Source organism: Struthio camelus, chromosome 15, assembly GCF_040807025.1.
Source record: "Struthio camelus isolate bStrCam1 chromosome 15, bStrCam1.hap1, whole genome shotgun sequence".
NCBI classification, from domain to species: Eukaryota; Metazoa; Chordata; class Aves; order Struthioniformes; family Struthionidae; genus Struthio; species Struthio camelus.
In genome coordinates, this window is record NC_090956.1 from 11406664 (window position 1) to 11428979 (window position 22316).

The 22316-nt window shown below is 41.6% G+C and overlaps 1 protein-coding gene across 6 annotated transcripts in view; it reads right to left on the reverse strand.

The window, feature by feature from the left end:
- Window positions 1-22316, reverse strand: part of LOC104149687 (multidrug resistance-associated protein 1) — an 88390-nt gene that overhangs the window by 12045 nt on the left and 54029 nt on the right. For all 6 annotated transcript variants that reach the window (XM_009683447.2, XM_068908277.1, XM_068908278.1 and 3 more), the window contains 14 exons: window positions 21341-21568; window positions 20700-20877; window positions 20246-20407; window positions 19109-19201; window positions 17466-17669; window positions 14781-14927; window positions 14313-14400; window positions 12751-12820; window positions 11697-11823; window positions 10334-10510; window positions 8011-8178; window positions 7430-7607; window positions 1619-1703; window positions 157-295 (listed from right to left, as the gene is read on the reverse strand). In XM_009683447.2, the coding sequence (XP_009681742.2) occupies window positions 157-295; window positions 1619-1703; window positions 7430-7607; window positions 8011-8178; window positions 10334-10510; window positions 11697-11823; window positions 12751-12820; window positions 14313-14400; window positions 14781-14927; window positions 17466-17669; window positions 19109-19201; window positions 20246-20407; window positions 20700-20877; window positions 21341-21568 (2044 nt within the window). The remainder of the gene's footprint in view (window positions 1-156; window positions 296-1618; window positions 1704-7429; window positions 7608-8010; window positions 8179-10333; window positions 10511-11696; window positions 11824-12750; window positions 12821-14312; window positions 14401-14780; window positions 14928-17465; window positions 17670-19108; window positions 19202-20245; window positions 20408-20699; window positions 20878-21340; window positions 21569-22316) is intronic.

Here is a 22316-nt window from a genome sequence, read left to right on the forward strand (position 1 = left end):
ACTTCCATGAAGTGCCACATTTTAAGCAGCAAGTCCAAGAATCCACTTAGCAGTTCCTCAGTGCAGTTTCATGGTCTTCCAAATCATACTGTTCTCAGCCCTGTGGGTTTCTTGAAAGCTGAAAGGGGGTGCAAGAGGTGGAAAGGGGAGCCTTACCCTCCCGGTCTGTGCCGTGTCCGCCTCCGTCAGCTTCCAGGAATTCTTTTCTGTGAGCGGCTTCTGCAGCTCTGCTGTGCTGCTCTGGGGCTGCGACTTCCCTGTCTCACTGCTGTATGTTGAGGAGTTACTGAGTTGCCTGTTTAAAGATATTTATTTTTCAGTCTTAGCACAATATGGGCCTGGTGCTTGCTTCATAAACAGACTTCAACAGCACATGCCAACACGTCAGGATGCCGACTTACACTACTCTGGTGATAACCGGTGTCCTAATGAGCCATTGCCTGGCAAGCAGTTACCATCGCTTCCCTCCCCGCCGCCCCCCCCCACACTGCCCATTCCTAATCTGCCTTGATTACGTTCAGTTCTCAAGTACCTGTCTTCAGATACCAGTTGACAGGCTAGCCACCCAAAGCAGTCCGGGCCGAGCAATCGAAGACTCCAGGAACAAATATTCCCTGGTGAAGACCAATAGTAGCCTTTACAAATGCTACCACTATATACAGTGCAGCCATCAAATACCAAATATCGTTTGCCCATTTTGATGCTGGTGGGAATATTTACTCCCAAGCAGTCACTAGCTCCCAGAAATACAGTCCCTCTAGAGCACCATAAGAATAAGGCATAGACTAAGAGGTGGTTTTACGAAGGTACAATCAGAATGATTGCCTTTGGCCTCTCTCAAGCAGTTGTACTAGCTCAGACCACAGCTCCATCTAGCCCTGCATCCCATTTGACACCATCAAGCGCAGAAGCCTTAGGAAAGGGTACAGGAACGGGACCAGCCAATACGATATTCCCCCTTTTATAGGAGCCAAACGCACGGCACCTGGCTGCAACACAGCTGCTTCTACACACGAGAAGATGAGGAGCAGGAGAGGAAGTCACCATGATAGAGGGAAGAAGCATATTTCCCCCTGTATTCATCCTTAAGATTAGCTTTATACACCAGATAAAGCCATGCTAACAGAGCTGGGAATGGAATACCTTAATTAAACTGCCACCCACACTGAACCGTGCACAACTTAGTGCACAACAGAGCAACAGGCTTGGAGCGTCCCAAGGCATAAATACTTCTCTGACACATGGACATTACCTGTGCTAAGTACTGGTCTTGGAAGCGCGAAGGTGAAAGGCCTGTCTGAGCTCAGAACAGGCAAATTTAAAGACTATTTGACAGGCATTGTCAATACCCCACACTGTGCTCAAACTAGGATATAAGCTGCTTAGCACACAGTAACTGGTTGACACTGGGGAGCTCGAGGTCAGCCAAGAATCATGAGTACAAAATATCAAGGACGAAGCAGAAAAGTGACAAACTGATGTACTAAAAGGGAACAGGGCTTTATTACTGCAACTGTACATAAATATTCCTCCCAATGAATTAATACCATGAGCACCAAGGTACTGTTTGTCCACAGGTGAGTAAAAAGGGGAGGAGTGGGAAAGAGAGACTACACACCTATGCATCCGTTTTCCAGGGGCTTCATTTACAAGGATACCATTTTCTATAGGTTTTCCTTCCTTTCCAGTTGGACTATTTGTATCTGTAAGAAAAATGTAAACATGAAAAAGGTAGCAAAGAGATACAAAGGTCTACTTTCAAATCAAACGCCAGGTGCAGACCTGGTGTGCAAACCAAGGGGAGAAGACAAGTGAGTATTTACATGTGCTAACAGACAACTGACCAGATGAACAGAGCAATTTAGTTCTATCCCCAAGAGGATTAGTTGCCAAGAAAGGAACATTTATTTTTCTATTTTCCTATCAGATATAGGTCAGTAGTAATAACCTAAAGTATCTACAAGGACCTGCTTGATGTTAAAGTGCGCAATACCAAGTCATGCTATACCTCACACACTAGAGAACACTCCAAGCATCTTCTGCTTTTCAAACCACATCTTTTTATAAAGTCAGCTACAAATTATTTTCATTTTAGAGCCCGATGGGAAGACATTCTAGTAAGCGATGGAAGGAAGCTATAGGAACAGAAGGCGCATGCCACTGACTTGGAGCCTGCCTTCCTTCAAAAGTCTGAAGGAACACGCCACAACTTGATGCTTTTAAGGCAGCAACGGGAACTGGATTCACTTAAGCAATAAGAGGCCACAGCCTCTGTTAAAAGCAGCTTTTGCTATCCCATAACATATTAACAAGATGCAGCACACACAAGACAATTGCCTAAAGCACTTTACAAAACCTGTTAGCTTGAAGCATGAAATGAAAGCTCTCTATGAGCAACTTAATTCAGTGTGATACAGTGCCATGAGTAAAACTTCCAGGGTCCAGTTGTCCTATGTCATCGTTTTCCTAATACAAATCAAATGACCTTGACCACTAAAAAAAAAGTTTCATTTAAATGGAACACTATTGTCATGTATGAAAGATTATCCAGAATTTGAAACAAGAATTTTGCATTTGAAAGGATCTATGTATACTCTATACAGTCAAAAAAGCCCATCTGCATCAATTGAAAAGATATATAGGACAACTTGTGCAGATCTAGAATTTGAAGTTTTCATGTTTTTAATCTAAAGCAAAACGCACACATGAAATAGCTCATCAATACACAAAACGTGGACTGTGTGAACTTGAAGCTGTTCCCTCCTGTGTTTGCAAACTGAACATTGGTTCGTTATCCTAAAGCCCCAAAGCAAACTGCTCAGTGTGGTCCAAAAGCAAGGGGGGGAGGGAGAGAAAAGAGAGTAGAAACAATGGCAAAAAAATGAAAGTTTCAATGATTTAGTTCTTATTTTTAATAATGACTGAGAGCAAACAAGTATGGGAACATAGGTTGTTTTAATCACTTGACATCATTTATTTTGAAAAGCTCCCATATGAAGAACAGTAAGCATTCAAAATTCCCATCATTTCAGGTCTCACTGAAGCTCTAAACCCACTCTAACAAAACACAACTGAAAATAAATCATCCCTTTTTAACAGCTCTTTAAATTTTTATTTCCTTTGGTAGGCTACAAAGACTTCCTGCATATACTGCATTTACCTCTTTAGAATAAGAAGTTTTTTCAAGATGACCATAGTAAGCCTGGCACAGGTGATGAAGACTTCCACAGAAACAAAAAGAACAGTCACAAAATACCAAGCAGACACGCAAGAACAGAACGGGCCCTCCGGACGCGATCCCGAGCTCTCCCTCTCCAGGGTACCCTCGCTACGCTCCCGAGTCCAGGGCGGGAGCTGCATCTTCAGGAAGAGGCTTCGTTTAAACTTTAAAACGTCTGAGCTAACAATCGCTGCTGCATGGTGCTGTATCTACATGCTGACACACCAACTGTTACAGTCGCTGTTTTAGTGCGTCACATTTAAAAAAAAGGGGCAAATCAAGCAGATGCCTTTTATCATGCAGCTGAACTTCCTTTAATAATGACTCTCTCTCTCTTGTAAATGAAATGCAGCTATTTCTATTGCTCCACACAAGCACCAATACAAAGCTACACGGCAAAAAAAGCAGTTACCTGTTTCCAGCAGTTGAACTGTTCCTTCTAATGAAGGATCTGCGTCTAAAAGCATATATCATTAGCTATTTTTGGCAGAACATGCTTTCACATCTGTTACAGCATTGTCAACCATTTTCAATCTCTACAAGCACAAAAGCATCCAAGTAGCACAACCTAAACCACAAAAACATGTAAATGCCCACAGCAGGATCACATTTGTTGAAATAGCCTTTCTTTTTTCCAATCCCAAGGTTCACTATTGAAAAAATAATAAAGCAAAGAAATTCAAAGGAAATGGCTATGAATGACAAATCAAGAAACTTCCTTTCCTTCAAGACATCCACTACCAGAAAGAATCAAAACAGTGACTCTGAGGTGACCTCTCACTGACAACCACACAAAACCACCCGAATTTACACAGAACTACCATACGCATCTTCCCCGATGGTGAAAGAGGCCTCATGCGGGAAACTTGAGAGGCTCCTTCATGTTAACATTAGCGACTGAGGGCAACGTTTAATGAGGGGCTGCTTTTGTCAGCAGGGTCCCCGGTCCCCTGCCCCCCCGGCCCGAGGCAGGCGCTGCAACGGCGGCAGGAGCTGTGCCAGCACAGGCTTCCCTCGGCCCCTTCAGCACGCAGCCCCGAGCCAGCGCCTCAAGGGACAGGCTGGTACTCTTAACGGCGCTCATCTCAAACCGGTATTTGCTTCTGTCATTTGCGGCAGAGGCTGCAGACAGCTTTTACTTTATGAGAGGAGGAAACTTGAATTTTGCTAGAAGATAAGCAAAATAAATTTAAGAGGAAGTCAGATTATTTCCTGACCCAGGCAGGTGGTTCCTGAATTACCACCCAGGTCCAAACCCCATAGCAGTATTTGCAGAAGCGCCAACACATCTCACACTATTTAACTCTTGCCTTCCAAGGAGTCAGAGTGGAGAGAAGCAGCCGCCAAGCACCCCTTCGAGCACCGCGCAAGCTGTCCTAGATATCACAAATACTCCCATTAAGCTCAGCCCCGCACTTCCGGCTAGAAAGAAGGGCGAGCGCAACACACAGGGGGCTGCCAGGCTCCACTCCCTCCAAGACAGAGCTCATCACAGAGCCCAACGCTTTTCCTAGCAGATGTGAAACCCCAGCCCATAATACAGTTGTGGTCATTTTTATTATGAAATACATACCAGTGTATGTATACCAAGCTACTGAGCAAGGAACATATCTTCAGTTCAACTGTAATAGTTTACAGATTGCTTCTCAATTTCAGGAATAGGTAAAACATTGTGACTTACGTTTTACAGAGGCCAAGCAAGGCTCTGTGCATCTTAATCCTGTACCATACTATCTCTTTTCCAGAAAGCAGATTTCTGCTTCGTGCAGCACAGCAGCTGGAATTTGGGGTATTAAGCCCATAAAATTTAAGAAAAAAAAACAGACATTCAAATCAAATGGCTACAAGCGACAGATCAGGAAGCTTCCTTGCTTTCAAGATATGCAGTTTGTTAAACTGCGCCCCCACAGCTCAGTCTTTTAGTCGCTACCAGTATTTTTACCTACCTTCTTCTCCACCCTAAAACTGAGCGGGCATTTTGTGCTGACAATCCTCATCTTAAAAAAAATAAAATAAATCAACTGCGTAGCCATTACAAAGTCTTCCAGCTTTCTACTTGGCTGCTCCAGAGTCACATAGCCAAATGCTGGGAAGAAAGACTACTCGGATTGCTCCACCTGAAGTGCAGTCCACATAATGTAATAGATGTGGAAATCTTAACTGTACTGTACACGTCTATCTTCCAGGCACTGTGGGCAAGACCAAAGTTGAATCACACTGTTAAAAAGCCTTTCAATCTTATGGTGCACTCCAGGTAAGTTCTAGCTGCTTTTACTCCACATAAACACAGCAACAATTGGTCTAGGCTTTGCAAGGAAAAACCCTGCAGTTGCTGAACCAATCCTAAAGAAAGAAAGAAAGAAAGAAAAAAAAAACCCACACACCAAAAAAAAACAAAACAAAAAACCTCAAACAAATAAAAACCTCAACCCCCACACACATATCGTTGAAACAAAAGTCAGCATCTGCTACCTTGGTTAATTTGCATTGGAGAAGGGTGAAAACGGTGGTAAGAAAGGTAGTCTTGAAGTAGCCTGGAGGTTTCCCCTTCGATACAGAGGTGAAGCTCAGGATGGGAAAGGCAGCACGACACCCAGAGCAGGCAGCCTCAGCAACGGCAAAGGGAGGCAGGGGCTGGGTGCTAGCGGGGGGCAGACCCACAGCCAGCCCTCACGGAGGCCGGGCAGGAGGGGAGCCTTTCCCACCGCTGTAGAAGTGGGACAGCGCCAATCCCAAATTTTATATTTTGCTCCAGCTTAATGTTTTCAGTCGACCAACATGTAGCTTCAGACATAGGGGGGCCTTGAGCGTTCTTGCTAGCTCTGGCTGACTCCTTCAGAGATCACTCTGCGTTTATCCAAGAACTTGTGATTTTTAATAATATTTAGTGATCCTTTAAATCCAATCCATCCAATAAATATTAATATTGTCCCTGTGAACTAGACAGATAACGTCCTTATTTTTCACTTCTTACCCTTTAGCAGAAGATCACTCGACCAAAGCCAAGAAACAAATCTGCTGCAAACAGGCCAGCCCTGTGACACAGCAGCCATCTGTGAACCACCAGGGTTATCCTGGGGTTAGAAGCACTTTCTGTAAGATTGCTGCAGACAAGCACGGTACAATATAAAGCACTGACTCTCTTCCCAAGACAAGATTCAGTATTTAAATGCTGTAAATTACTTAAATGTAAAGGACTTCAAAAACTACCAAGTCCTTGGAAAGAAGAGATAAAGGCTAAAAGAACAAGGCAATTAATTAAAGGAGACAAATCTTTTGTACAAATTAACTCTCCAAGGGGAAAAGCAGAACGGCTAGTTAATTTGTCTCCAAAAGTCTCATGTGCTGATGTTTACAACAAGTCTGACAACGCCAGAAGCAGCTATACAAGTACCTACAGAAAATATACAGAAGTTAGCCAGATTCTGCTTCCATAAAATCTTTTTCTACACTGCTTCTCAGTCGAAGACAACACTCGTACAGCATTCACTGTCAACCAATGTCCACACGAACCAGCATCCCAGTCTGCAGAGAGACAACTGAGACATATCAAGTGACCTTTCCAAGAGAACCGCTGGCTTACAGCAGGGACACCCAGACCTTGAGGCTCAGCTCGTAAACATCACGTGGAATCGTCAGGAACACACCACAGGCAGGCCGTGAAAGAAAACGGGCTGGAGGTAAGAGACTAAAGTCCTCTATTAAGATCTAATAGCACACCTGTCTGCAGGAAAACAAAAATTTAGAGAAAATTCTAAAGTGTATTCCCACCTCAGTACAGCTCTACAGCTGTTTGTAAAAGCAGGAGGAGGAGTTGTGGATGTCAGCTCGAAAAAAGGGCTCCTGTTCCTATCCTACATCCCCTAACATATTATCTGCATAAAGGAGCCACATCCCAAAAAGCAAAGGAAATGGTCTGCAACCCCCAGCTGACTCTTACTTGACCCTGCAGCTGTCTTAGTTCTCTCTAAGTGAGAGGAATTCCACTACAGAACTCCTCTACGTTCTGCTAAATTTTAGGAAAGAATGTGTGTTTAATCTCTCAACAACTTTCAGCGCCTTCAGAAATAAACACCTCTACCTACAGGTCTAACACAAGCAACACCAGTTTCGTTTAACTAATTTTCCTTCCACTACTAATACTTTAACCTAACTGCCCTAACATGCCACATATCAGCCTACCCCAAGAAGATTTATTTGTACGCTTACCACTGTTCTCCATGCTCTGTTCAGCATTAGCATATGTACGAAGAAACTCAGCAAAAGCCCCATCTTGTTTCAGCAGCTCCTGGTAGGAGCCCATCTCAGATATTTCTCCATCAGTCATCACCAGAATTGTATCCATTTGAGGTAGATAGTTGACTGCATGGGTTACCAAAACCCGTGTCTAAATATCAAAAGGAAAAAAAAAATTACTGTAACATCTCAACATTTCAAACTACTAAATCTAATGGTTAAGCTACTGCTCTCACTGCTTGAATTATGTGCATAATATATTAATAAGCATAGATAGGCATGAAGCATTTTTAAGGGGAAAAAAAAAAAAAAAGCCTGCCCGTGTCTTTTGATTTTTCCTTCACAGAATTCTGAATTACAGAATCCAGGGTATATTTCACTACAGAAACTCCAGAGTTTTGTAGAAGCCCTCTTGAAGTCTCAGAAGGATCGCTTCATTTTTTTAATGACTTTTTTAGAAGTCTGGAGATGCAACTCGTCAAACATGGAATCATTTGAAATCAGCAAACGAAAAATGTATTTTCCCAGCGACATGTACCCTCACTATTACATACTTTATTTTTCAGGATCCCTTTTGGTCCAATAACTTTTTCAAAAATATGCTTCCCAACATGTGCATCAACAGCTGATAAAGGATCATCAAATAGATAGACGTCTGCATTGCAGTAAACCGCCCGAGCAAGACTAACTCGCTGTTTCTGTCCTCCAGACAAATTCACACCCTGAGGAGACAAGAAAATAAGATCATTTATTTACAGCTAAAGCGAGGTGTCTTGCTATAGTTTGTGAAAGACAAGTCATAGGAGACTAACACAAGTTAGAGAAGCCGCAGCACAATGAGAAATAGATCTGTACCAGGAATTATTTTACTACCTCAAGAGCACGAACAATCATGGTCAAAATCCTTTCTTGGAAGCAAGCATATTAAGCTCTTGCTGTCAATGAAGGGTTAGTTTGAAAAGTGCATTCAGTTTACTAGTCTTGAAAAGCAATTAATCCAGATCAGAGATTTTATACATTCAATACATACATTTATACATTTTATATATTATATGTATATTATACATTTTAATTCCCAGTCATATTTCTGCAGTGCTGCCTCTGACCTACTCCGCATACTCCTCTCCAGTTTGGTTGGCCTGCTTCCTGCACTGTTGACTGAATCTGGACCTGGGACTGTCACTCGGCAGCTATACCTCATCTAGAGCATCTAACTAGTCAGCAGGCGAAACACATATCCCTTTGTCCTAATAGTGTTCTTAATTCTAGCAATTAACAGAACAAACCACCTATTTTTGTACCTGTTCCTTGGTTAGAGATAGCTATATAAAACTTTCCAAAGCATTACATAATTCCACTTGGAAGCAGAATTGCCACCATCAACTTGGCGGCCAGCGTGGGTCTTCATCCCCTAACAGGCTCTGGCATTCCAAAGAAGAAGAAATATGAAATTACTTAACAGATGAACAAAACAAAACAAAAAAAAAATCCCTCAACAAATTAGAAGTTAAAAAAGTCCAGCCCCACACTTAGTAAAGCATTATGAATTTGTAATTCACACCACAGCACAATGTTCCTATTCTACAAGCAGCAGTGAGACACACAATCGCGCCTTCACAATCAATTAAACAGGTACAACGTGAAGTTTTCAGTAACAACCTCCACCTATGCTTGCAAACTTTAGAATATCTGGAACAAAAGCTGCTTTGTATTTAAAGACTTGTACCACATATCCTGCAACTGATTTCCCTCTGGTTTTCCCAAGTCATCAGTGGCAGCCTTGTGAACAAAATGAACATTTCAGTATGAGACAGCATTACGGAAGTATCTTAAATAACGCTGACTTTCTATGTTAGGGAGCAACATAGGGTTGTGTCAAATACAGACAAAAGAGGAAGTAGACTTCATATAAAAACTCTTGTGTGTTGAAAATGACACATTTTTCTTATGACATGTCTGAAATTCATTTACTGTAACTCTGTCAGTTAGATCAGAACTGATTAATTTTGACATTATGCAAAGCCAGAAGCACAGAACAGCTACGAAAACACTTTCCGTGGTTTGGCACCTACTTAAGCTCCCTGGAAAGCTGACAAGAAACTTCACATGTCCTGCACAAGACTGGACCCGAGCGTGCTGAACCACGTCTCTTCTACACTAACTCCAGCTTAAAAACACTCAGCACCCGTGGGAGATGTTCTGGGGTACCTTACAGAGCACACAGGAGCTTCCACTCTCTTGAGCTTTCTTATTTTACAGGCACTGATGGTGAGCAGCTTGTTTAAGCAGTTCACATTCTCCTCTTTTGCATAATTGACTCTGGCTGGGTAAGAACTGCCTTGGACAACGCAGAAGTAAGTGCAGTCAGGCCTCAGAGGCCGCTGATACTGGTGACTCTGGAGAACATCGGCTCAGCAGAACGCCAAGCAGGTTACATAGACATACACTGCAGGCCACGTGGTTGGGGACACCCGGTCCTGCTCATATAGCAGCACAATATAACTTTTATGCTAGTTTCTAAATTCCGCACTGTACGTGTTTTTGCAACGAGGAGCCGCTATTTTTTAAAATAAAAACGAAGCGTTCAAAAGATGCTTCTCTGTTTCCATGCAATTTTCTGCTCTATGGCCACAGCAGCTCTGAGCCACTTAAAAACAGCAATTGAAAAATGTTTTGGCATTTATAATTGAGGTCAGGTTTCCTCCCCTCTGAGTTTAAGACGAGGGCAACACATACTGTTCAAATTTGCCTCTTACACTAGAAGATTTCTACTCTGAACGTTTTCAATTAATGACACCTGTAAGAGAAAGTAGAATGGAAGACGTGCTTTTAGCTACAAGCAATAGCACTGCGACAGTACAGTGGGTATTTAAATACCTTTTCTCCTATTTCTGTTCTGTCTCCCGAAGGAAGAATCTCTATATCAGGCAGAAGCGCACAAGCCTCAATCACACACTTATATCGGCTCTCATTCATCTCCCTTCCAAAGATAATGTTGTCTTGCAGAGTTGCATTTTGGACCCAGGCTTGCTGAGGAACGTAGGCTACTGAGCCCTGCAAGAAAAATTAAGTCACCCATTCAGTACTCTAGCCTAACCGCACAGGAAGCCAAAGCATGGCAAGGCTTTATGAAGCAGCTAGTGCTAAGCACCTTACAAATTGCCTGTGGTCACTTCTAAACCACACGGACAAAGCATGCTCTTGGGGTACTGCCTCCTCCAATATGTTAGTTATACTCCCCCCTCTACAAGGGAATATAACAAAGCAGGCTGGTGGAAAATAAAAGACTTCAAACAATTTCTCTAACAAACTTGGAGGGAACATTTGTTTAGTGAATATGTTTGCACAATTACTGAACGTCAAGAGTCATTAAGGCTTTGCTCTTTCATATAGCTATAAATTATGTTCTGTGTAAAACAATTTAATCTGGAATGCAAGTGTGTTTAAAAAAACCACATCCCTGCCAAGAGGTTTCTACAGGAAGCAGGGGAAGTAGCTCTTATGTAACAAGTCCCTTCAAAGGAAGGCACTGGGTTCCTGCAAAGTATTTGGCTCTGAAGAAAGGTTCTAACTCTCCCACTTCTGCACAAACAATTAGTGCTTCAGTTCTCATCACTTATTTTTTCCAGAACAATTATGGAGGTGAACAAATGTGCATTTTTTTCTATGCAATATGTTAATTTGTTTTGTTCTTAAAACAATTCTCTTCCCATATGTTAAAGCAGCAGCAAAACTCAAATAATTTTTTCCTTTCTTTCCAGGCCGCTTTTGAACTGCAAGCTCTGTTCAACTTTGGTGTCCAAGACAGTATAAGCTACAACAGCAACTTTCCCCATGTTTGGGCACTGGTGTGTTCCCTCTCCCCTTGCAAGTCTCTGACATCTACGAGGCTACGAACTAATTCCGCATTTCTTCATGCCAGGGTATATATTATAGGGTCTCTCTATCCCATAGCTGGCTGCCTACAAGACTCATCAGAAGGCTTATTTTTGAGACCCCCATCATTCTGTCCATTTTGGCTAAATCTGAAACCAAGAGATTTAGAAGTTATCAGGTCAAGGCTGAACAGACACAATCACGCAGAGAGCGGGCTGAGGCATAAACATAGTTTACGAGGAAAACAGGTTAAAAATGAGTTCATCTGGAAGGTTGTCTCTTCCCCTCTCCACACCACCTGCAAGTCCCCAATCCCTTCGGAAATACCCCCAAGTGGCTGAACAATTCTCCAGGCACTTCACACCTTGACAATCACGCAGCCTTCCTTTTTGTCCATCTCCCCCAGTAGCGCAGACAACAGTGACGACTTTCCACAGCCAACTTGACCAACAACAGCTATTAGGGAGCCTTCAGGAACGGTGAAGTTAATGCTGAAATACAGTGCACATAATTCCATTTTGCTTGCTGGCACATCCCAGGAGCCAAACAGTCTACCTGGAACAGCCCGTATAAAGGCCAGATGCAATGTGAACACCCATTGCAAATGCTGATAATAGCATAGAAATTTCTTTTTTTTTTTTTATTTTTTATTTTTAAAAAAAGACGCTTGAAAAATGCCAACCCCTTGTTCAGAAAGCACTGACCTCTACTTATCTACTTATACTTAGGGAAGAGCATCTTAAAAACAACACACAACATCATACACACACACCTCACCACCAGCACAGCGAGTGCTTACACAGCACTGAAAATACATATGGATGCTTCCCAAACAGCCTCCTTGTCCTAAAGGACCTGCAATTTAAGATCCAGCAAACAGCAGCCAAAATTAAGGGAGATGACAGGTCACAGGGAAGACACAGTTCCTAGCCAAATCACCCCAGTTCCTTTATTATTAATATTGTGTGCATTTGGAGGTTTTATGAGGGTTCTTCACTGTTTTTACCCAGTACTGGAACTAAGGAGAGCTACAGGTCTGAGAAGATGGATTTTAAAGGGAAAACTGAGGATATGGTGCAAGCATGAAGGACTGAGGATAACCAGGAGAGGCCAATCTGGCTGCGTCCTCTAGATGGAGCTCATCCCATCTGCAGCCTGGAGCAAGAGCCTGAAATTGTTGAAACTTTCCCTCCTCCCATTATACCTCTTGCCACTCCACCTTCCAAATGTAACATGTTTTCTAAATTCCTCTGGTTCATGAAACCCCTGGTTTAAAAAATATATATAGGGCAAATGTATTTGTTCTCCTACTCCTTTACGGCAACAAGCTCTTCAGCATATAGACTTTATAATTTAAATATAGATCATTTATGATGCAGCAAGATTACAAGGCTGGAACACAGGGTACCAATTCTTACCTGTTCAGTGAAGGAGGATCATTTTTGGACCAGCTAAATGTTGCATTCTTTACAATAATGCTTCCTTCCACTGGCAAACAGAAAAGCCATACTTATACAGGTGCCAACATAAGCAGCGAAACTGTATTTTCTGGATCATGTCACAGAAGTAAATTTAAGCACGCAGAGGCACGCGTATAAAGCTATTTTTGTAAGAGAACTCCAACAACCTGCTGCTTACTAGCAGCTTGTGCTCTGCTTTGAATTTACAAAAACTGTAGAGGTTCTGAGATTAAACTTATTCAGTTACTAGGAGGTATGTGCGTTATCAAGGACACAGAGATACTGACTTATTTAGCTGCCCCCCTCCTTTATCCACCAACGACCCTGAAGTGCTGCAAAGTCAGCTCAAGAAGCCAGCAGCCTTAATCTGACACGTGATTCAAGTCAAGCACCAGCTAAACTGCCACTTTCATGTGCAAAGCTGAGTTATCACAACAAGGGCAGGACAAAAATCAGATAAAACAACTTTGACCAGAAATGCAGTTCAGTGAAATGTCGTATGGTACTAACATCTTTTGAGTTTTACAAGGACAATTCAAAATATGCCACTCCTAATACAACCAAGTAGGTGATAAATAATTAGCCTTGGTAAATTTTTACATTAACATGTTAAGTACTTGCCGTTTTGAACAAAATCTATTTTCAAAAACCCCACTGAAGATTTGTGAGTCAACTACTCATGGTTACCAGCTGAGAAAGGGGAAGAGATGTTCTCAAAAGGAAGATGGGGGGAGGAAAGAGAGAACAGAAGTGACCCGCTAACAGGAGAGCCAAGTGACTGAAATGACCCAGAGCTCAACTAACTGCATGAGAGGAAGGGACAGGGATTTTACTATCTTTATTAAGAGCAAGTAAGAAAAAATCATTTAGAAGTAACTGAAGTAGTTAAAGGAAAGCCAAGTTTTGTTCTGCAAGGAAGGGGCATTAGCTTTTCAGTAAACCCTGCACTGGGAAGATATTCAGCTGCACTGTAAAACTTAGATGCTCATCTACCCTGAAGGGCTCTGTCTAACCAGACTGGCAACATTACGCTCAGTATAACCAGAAATGAGGTTCTCTGCATAAAGCAGAAAGTGGAGTCACTTGCCGACACTGAGACTTATCCTTTTTCTTTCAGGGGTGCTGAAGCGTTACATGATCTTTCTTCCCCAAAGCGCTGGGTTTTGGCACAGCATTAGTTATCCTCTGGCTTCCACTGCTACGTGGAAAGCTATTTAACCATCTACAAATTTCTCCTGGGAACACTTAAAACAGTTCAAGAAGCTATTTTTTAAGTGGCCACCCATATCTAGATGCAACCATTCTATAGTTTGGACACAGGAGCTCGAGAAAGGAGAAAAATTACCCAAGAAGGAGGCAGAAATACAAAATTCTCATTTTACAAATTCCCTTGCTGCTGTCTAGCCGAAAGGAATCGGTCAAATCTAACAAAACACAGTAATTTGCTACAGAAAGCGAAAGAAACACTGCAGACACCTTAAACTTGCTTATGTTAATTTTCAACACCAAAAGAAACTCACCGTCTTTGACGTGGCCCCTGATTACGCTGTTGGGATCTAACTCTTCATGAGAGAGGAACACTCTGAGGCGCTTCAACGAGACGCTGGCCTACATGGGAAAGGGATGGAAAACTATCTTTGCTCACTATAATTAAGAGTTTCTCTTTTTACACCACATATGCATTATATTATTATTATGCACTCCCAAGCCCTCCTTAAAGCTAGCATGCAGTTTCTTGGATAGTCACCAAATTGGCATTTCAAAATGCCAATGACAAAAACAGGACTGATTTCAGGAACATCCATCCACCGTAACTGGGATCGATAATTTTGCTTGTACAGCACTTCACACACAGGAAACACAAAGCTGCTTTTCTGAGGTGGCTGAATTTGACCCATGGACATTCTCTAAGCACAGGAATGCAGTGTTTTCATCTAGTGCCTGTTTCATCTAGTGCCAAAAAAGTCTGTTAATGACAGAAGTCTTACTTCTACTATGCTGCTGATAACCATAGGAAGAATGTTCAATGGAAACCTGAGGATGTTGAATAACGCTAGCGATACAAATGCCTTCTGAGCATCCAAGATGTTGTTCTTGTCTATCGTTACATATACGGCAAACGTGGACAAGGCAACCTGAAATACAAAGTATAATGCTCAGTTAGGGTAAGCTTTTTTAAAAAACACTAACTCAGGAGCCGTACAGTCTGAGAACTGGAATGAGAGGTCTCCAAATCAATCAACGAAACAGGAACGTTCTGATAACTTCTTTGTTTCTGATAACACTTCTTGCAAAACAAACATTTGATTTAAACTGTACTGTTGTAAAAAGAAGTTGATGGCGCCTCTTGGAAAACTTTGAGGAAGTGGCACATGCTTGCTTTCTTCCTATGGCAAGGGTGAAGCCACCAGAGTCCCAGGCTACGCGTGGTCACACTGTCAGGAAGGGGAGGAAAGGAATGATCACTGATCTTTTCTCTCTGCTCTCCTTCAGTTACAAGTCACTCCACTGTATCAGATATTGGATCAGTAACAAAGATAGGCAGACTGAAGAGCTATCAACAGTCCGGTGCTGGCCCACTTTACATTTTGTAGGGACTATCACAATCCTGAGTTTCAGAGCACAATGCCCTTCATCATAGGCAAATTGTTTTCTAAGAAATTTGAAACATTACTGCATTATGAAAATGAAGTTTCATAGTGCCCAAACAGTTCATAACAGAGAAGCTTAAGAGTCATTTTCTAAACAAACGAATGACGTTGAACTGTTGTTGTCAACAATTATAATGTACAAAAACACACAAAAAAAAAGCTTTCTACAATTTAAAAAGCGTACAGAATTTGTTGATTAATCTGTCCTTCGCAGTCTGTCCATTCCCTCCACAGTGTTTTCTTCCATGGTTACATCACTCATACCTTAGTGTATCACAAGGTCCAGTAACTCTTTCCCAGAAATTGCCACTTACAGTAAGCCAAGGTGGGGTGAGAATTCTCATTCCCCTTCCCCCAAGACTTGAAACAATCAGCTCAAGTGCCGAAAGCACAGTCTCACCTAAGCACAGTATTCATTGAAGACATCGGCATTTCTGTTAAAAACCTATCTGACTGCTGTGAAGGCATACATTGTTGTTCTTACGGCTGCTGACTCAGCTGTGCCTAGTACAGTAGCTCGTTTGTACAATCCTTTATTTGGACAACTCTATCCCAGGGAGAAAAGCCCTCCCACAGAGATGAAAAACAAGAAAGAGTCCAAAAAAAACCTCAGAAGCAGCATGTCTGCACTCTTGTCTTACCAACAATTAGTCTGGAATACACTCCTATCAGTACATATAGCAGTAGAGGAGGTACTGCACAATTAATAGCTTCCAAATAGCATTAATAAACAACGTTTTAAAGAGTTTGTTTCCTGTTTGGAAACAAACAGGAAAAGGAGGAGAAGAAATAAGGAACCGTGTATGTCAAAAAAGTTTTCAGGTAGGCACCTGCAATAATTCTTTAATCAGAAGCATAGAAGAGTAGGTACTAAAGAATAAAAATCTGGGAAACGAGATGTTGAACCACAGCCATGCCCTTCGGGCTATACTGATTCTGTTCCAGCAGCAAACCTCCTAAGGCGCAGGACCACTGCATGCTGAAACGGAGCTACTTATTACAAGCGCTCCATCTTCTCAGTCTCTGCAGAACAGCACTGAAGAGTCTACCCGCAGAGTTTTTAATAATGTACTTACGTTAAAATCATCTTGGACTTCTTTTACAACAACATTTGCTTAAGAATGCAGTTGATGTCTCCTATGCAGGGCACTGATCTTCTGCCTTTCATCATGCCCAAAATGTAATGTAAACACTAACAGCATATGGAAGGAAAGAATCTGAGACTGGAAAGTACACTTAAACATCTCTAACTAGAACAGCACATATTTTATCCTAATGTAGTCATAGTTTTTATTTGCTTCTGCAGACAAGAGCAATTGCCCCCTTCTTCTAACAGGGTCAAAAACAATTTTAATGTGATCTCACGCCTCTCTCCCTTTTATTGGTTTAAATATAAGCTAACCACAAACACAGCAGAGATGTTTCACATATTAAGAATTTTTGTTTCAAATAGGAATTTAAAATAATCTCAGGTCACACAATGGCTTTACCCCTCCATATTGTTCATAAACAGACGTGGGGAGAAGCCAAGACCTGAGGCATGCCTGGCGCACAATGTTCCATTCGATCAGGGATTCTTGTCCAAGAGTCTGCTTCTTTCACAGAGATGCAGATATAGTAAGGTATCTTTTACTCTGCTGTCAGCCACAGATACCGTCTGGAGGGCACTTTGTGCATTATAACCTCTTCTTAATGTTCCGATAGTACGTTTAATCCAAGGACTCTCAAGTACACCGGCAAAAACAGAGTTTTGGGTTTTAGGGGTTGTTTTATTCCCCCTCCCCCTTCAAGTCATTAATTTCTAGGATACATCCAATTTGGACGTTACTAAGATCCAGAGAAAACAGAAGTGCTCTTTTACAGAGCACTGAAAATGCAAATGCTCTATTTCCCATTGCTGTGCTGCTCACAGTACAGACTTTTCCACTAATTAAAAAACAAAAACAAAACAAGTTGTTAAGCGTTACTTTGGAAAGCATGGTCCCAAACAGGATGACAGGCTTCCAAATTTGTTTGACTCACCAGAAAAGGAGCACAGACCCAGGTAAAGGTAGCCATTGCAGCAAGGTAAGCAGATTTTTTTAGGACTTTCAGCTCTTCCTGCCTGATCTTCAGTACCTTCTCTCTGAAGGCTAATTCCCAGGCATAAAGTTTCAGCACTTTAATTCCATTAAGAATTTCATTCATCAGCTTAATTCTATTGTCTTTGCTCTTCATTTGAGCCACCTAGAAGAAATGTTGCAATAAACATTTAGCAGAGCACAATACTTGGCAGACCCACAAAGTTCTCGGCTTTGTATTTTGCAATAGCAAAGTTTACCTCATTATTATCAAAAGCTTACTAGTTTCCTAAAGCAGGAAAGCTGAGGTGCTATCTGAACAAACAAATACACAGAATTAACAAGATGTTTTAAACCAATTTAAAAGAATGCTTCATACAAGTTAAAATTTGAACCAAGATCAAAATAATTGTCGCTCTGGTGTGTGATTAACCCGGCACCAGAAAGCCTCAGGACTCAGGCTCCTCTTAAGTACAAAACACAGTAAAAAGTAAGCTACTGTAATCCAGTTTCAGTGACATGCAGTTTAAGTCTAACCCTAGATCAAACTTGTTTTTGCTTAACATCCAGCACCATCAGTGGCTTTCTGATGGTAGCCTAAGGCAAAGCTTTCTATTCAGCAGTAAGAAGAGAGTCCACTGTGAAGAAGGGAACTTTTGAAGAAAGCATCTTAATGCGGGCTGTGTAAAGGTGAAAGGACGTTCAGAGTCAGCACAAGACAGGGCAGTCTGCTAACCAGTACAGCCATCCCAGGCAGCTGGTACAGGAGGCAGCGTAGCTGTGACAGGCTGGCTATTCCTTATTCTCCTGGGTAGGAGCCAAATGCTGCCAAATAGTCTGATGAACAACTAGATCTAAAAGGCTTCAGTCTTTCTGCTACAAAAAAACTCCACAGAAACAAACAAACAAAAAAAATGAATGAACCAACAACCAACTAAACCCTTCTTTGACAGGGCTATGACAGTTCAGCTCTCAGTGAAAGTCTGTACCAGACAGCATGCGGTGGGGTTGTGAAGGCAGTTTTTGTAACACAGCACTTGGGAGTTCGAGCCTAGGTTTATATATGTGCTCCCTTAGTAACAAACTGATCCCCCTCTCAACAAAACCCACTCAGGACCAAGAAAAGTCAGCAACTGAAGATCCTTCCCTCTTCCTCCCACCAGAAAGAAAAACAGCAACCTGCCAACACTGCAAACGCTATCCTGGAAACGTTAAATATTTCATTCATTTTAAGGCTCACTAGGCAGACAATAGCCCAGGTTTGCACTCAAGTTCTTAAGCAGTGAGTTAAATACTAAACTATTTCCATTCCATCATCAGGCATTACATGAAGCTGGCTAGATTGCTACCTTAGTGCTACTACCGCAAACCGTTTCTATCATTATGTGTAGAGATGCTGTAAGGCTGAAAAATATGCTAGTTCAGGTTATTTTGCATATGCAATGCCTCCAGCGTTTCTTTTCCTTCACTTTTTAAGTAGGAAAAGTGAGGACAAATTTGGTGGGGGGAGGGGGGGGGAAATGCTTTAGCACTTCAGAGCTGAACAGGTCACAGAGGAGTATACTTTTCTCAAAAACCCTGCATCACAAATATAAAGCTTCTTACCTGATAGGTTTTTGTCTTCATTGCCATCACAGCATTTACTGGAACCAGAAGGATCATGACAGCCACACCTGCCAGCACAGATGGACCTAAATTCTGAAGAAAAATACCTGGTTGTAAAACTTGTATCCACACAAACACCCAAACTCCTTTTTTTAAGATCCTGGTCAAGCACATGCACATCCTTCAGAAAAGCATTCTGAAATAGCTTTTCAATCCCCTCTTCCCTTTTCAAGGACAGCTGCAGGGAAGAAGATAAAGGTCAAATAGGAACTTGGGTTTATGTGCTTTGATTTTTGAAACTTAGACACATACGTAATCTCCATACAGAGAGTTATAGAGAGATCCACATCCACATATATGTATCTATAGATACGCATATACAAAGATCAAGATCTTAGAACTTTTCTGAGTTTTTGCTAGTTTTTCCTTCTGGAATAGAGATCCATGCAGGGAATGACCAACTTCTTGGGGAACTGCAATCCCTGACTGAAAGCGAGGACCAGGAAGAGTCAGCCTGGTGGCTGTCTGGACTAGAAACAGCACGCATCTCTGCCATATTAGGGATCCTGGAGCGTGGAATCAGCAGGACCACTTTTCTTTAAGTTAAGTGGCAAAGGAGGTAACTTTGGGTGTCTGCAGCACCTACTATAGCAGCCCCCACCTGCACCTTCCCCCATATGCACTCAGATGTGCCAGTGCAGCTGTTCACAGAAGTGACTTGGGTTAAACAGTAAGTTATTTTAAAACTAAAATCGTGTCTTCCATCCAGTTCCCCATGCAGCACTACAAATTGTTGCACCAGCACAATCAAGAGAATGGTGTAAGGACAAGGAACGGGGGGAACTGCCTGAACTGGCACTGGGGGGGGGGGGGGGGGGAGAAACGTGTATCAAAATACAAGTTCATTTCTGTGCAGAAGCGATATACCCTGTATGGAGCCTGGACTTGCAAACTGAGAGCCTCCTGCCTTCCTTCTTGATGACAATGACAAAAGTAGCTCTAAATGGCTTCTGAACAAACAGCATATTCACTCTTCACTGCTGTAAACCCTCCAGTGGTCTAAGTAACTGCTCTCTGAAGTCATGACCCCAGGAAGCAGCAATTCAAAACAGGAAACACCACACATATGATACTCACTTGCCACAGTAAGTACAGTGCTAATATCACCTGGAGAGGTGCAGACCAAATCATGTTTATATAGGTAACCAAGTCCATGAATCTCTGAGCATCCACAGACATTAGATTCACAATCTCACCCACAGTAGAAGTCCTTCTGGCAGAATTTGTGATAACTAGTGCCTAGGTGTGGATTAAAAGTAAAACAGCATTAAAATTAAAAATAAAAAAACCACCTTACTGGTTTGCATTTTGTCCACTAAATTGAAATTGCTTCACAGAGTTTCATCTTTAAAATTACAAGCCATGCTTTCATGCATCAGATTCCAGTTACGCTGTATATCTTACAGAACACAAAACACACAATACAGCATAGTTTGAAGGAAGTGGTTGGGGTTAAACTAATAGCTAAAAATGACAAGAAAGTCTTTGTTTGGCCTTTTTTTTTCTTTTCTTTCTTTAAAGAAACACCTACCTTTTGATAGATTACACCAACAATAGCTGTTTTGAGCCTCATTCCAGTGACAAAGCAAATATGAAAATACTGGTGCAGAATCAGTGTCTGAAGACAGGCACAAACAAAGAGTAGCCCTGTATAAAAGTAGCCTTGCCAATTTGGGGCACCTTTGTCGTTCACAAAGTTGAGCAGCAATCTGTGAAGAGAGGAATTAGCTGTCTTGATATATGCAAAGCAAGAAAATTTTCAAGGTTATAACCGCAGATTATCCCAAACTTAAACAAAATACTCAAGAAAAACTCCTCAGAAACTGGAGATCCTTTTATACCAGCACATATGCTTCCCTCCTCCTAACAACTTAATGCTATAAAACCTATAAAAAGTATCATGTACCTTATATTTACAGTATTCTCTTACTATACTGCCTGGCTTTCTCAGTGTTGGAAAGAAAAATAAATTAAACATTTAATGCATGATTGTTATAATTTGAAAACCAATGTATTAAAATCATTTGTGCGCATGCTCTCTCACTTGCAAGAGAGCTCCTCCCAAGCGATAGAGCTAGAGGCCAAGCAGCTTGGTGACTGACTGCAATACCAATGTAGGTAATAATCTGTCCAGGTCCTTTCTAATTGAATAATAAAGTGTATATGTCTTACTTCAGAATTTCTGGGCCTGCAAACATCAAGAGATCATGTGCAGCTTTAAACAGGAAGCTCATGAGGAAATACGGTCCAAAAGTTTTATATAACACCTTGAATAAAGATGCCTCAGAGTTCCTCTGAGATGGTTTTATAATCAAAGCTTCGACCTCTTCCGTCACATCACCATTTGAGTCGTTTGTTTTTTGCTGCTTTTTTGGCAAGTACAGCATGTTTAACGGTTGCCTGAAATAAGAATTAAAATATACTGTAAGTATATAAGATAATCTTTATTCAGGCATAAAATCACCCGGAAGAATGCATAATATCCAAATGGGACGTTTACTTCATCTCTAGCTAGAAAGTGGTTAACAATTTCTGATGTTAGCCAACACAACGGACTGTACCTCTGATATCCCTCGTTTTAGCAACTGCAAGTGTCCTAGCAACAGGGATGGCAATCTACTGTCCTTAATGGTTTAACTCAGGATTTTACTGTTAATCAACCACCATCTTTTAATCATAAAATCATAGCTAGCCAAACTGGCCCTTCAAAAACAGTCGTCTTTGTACAGATAGATAGTATTCTTGGAGAACGTCTCCTATAGCTCTGAACAGGTGAATGAGGAACAGGGTATTCACTTGTGTTAAACTCAACAGAAAAAGGATGTTAATGATTCTACTACCCAGTATGCTGAGCCTTTATCAAAATCACAGTGTCACTGTACCACAGGATTCAAAAAGTTTCCAGCCAGGCTTATGTCAAGTTATCCCTAATGAGCTGAACACATCCATTTCGCACATCTGGTTTATGCCAAACTTCCCAACTTCTGAGGACAAGTCACGTGTTTTAAAAAAAAAAAAAAAAAAAAAAAAACACAACACACTGTGTAAGCAAGAAAGCATTCTTCCATCAATGAAAAGGTATTTCTGTTTGCTGCAATACAGGATAATGAAAGCAGGACGGCAACTGCAGGCATGCAGTCCTAATTTC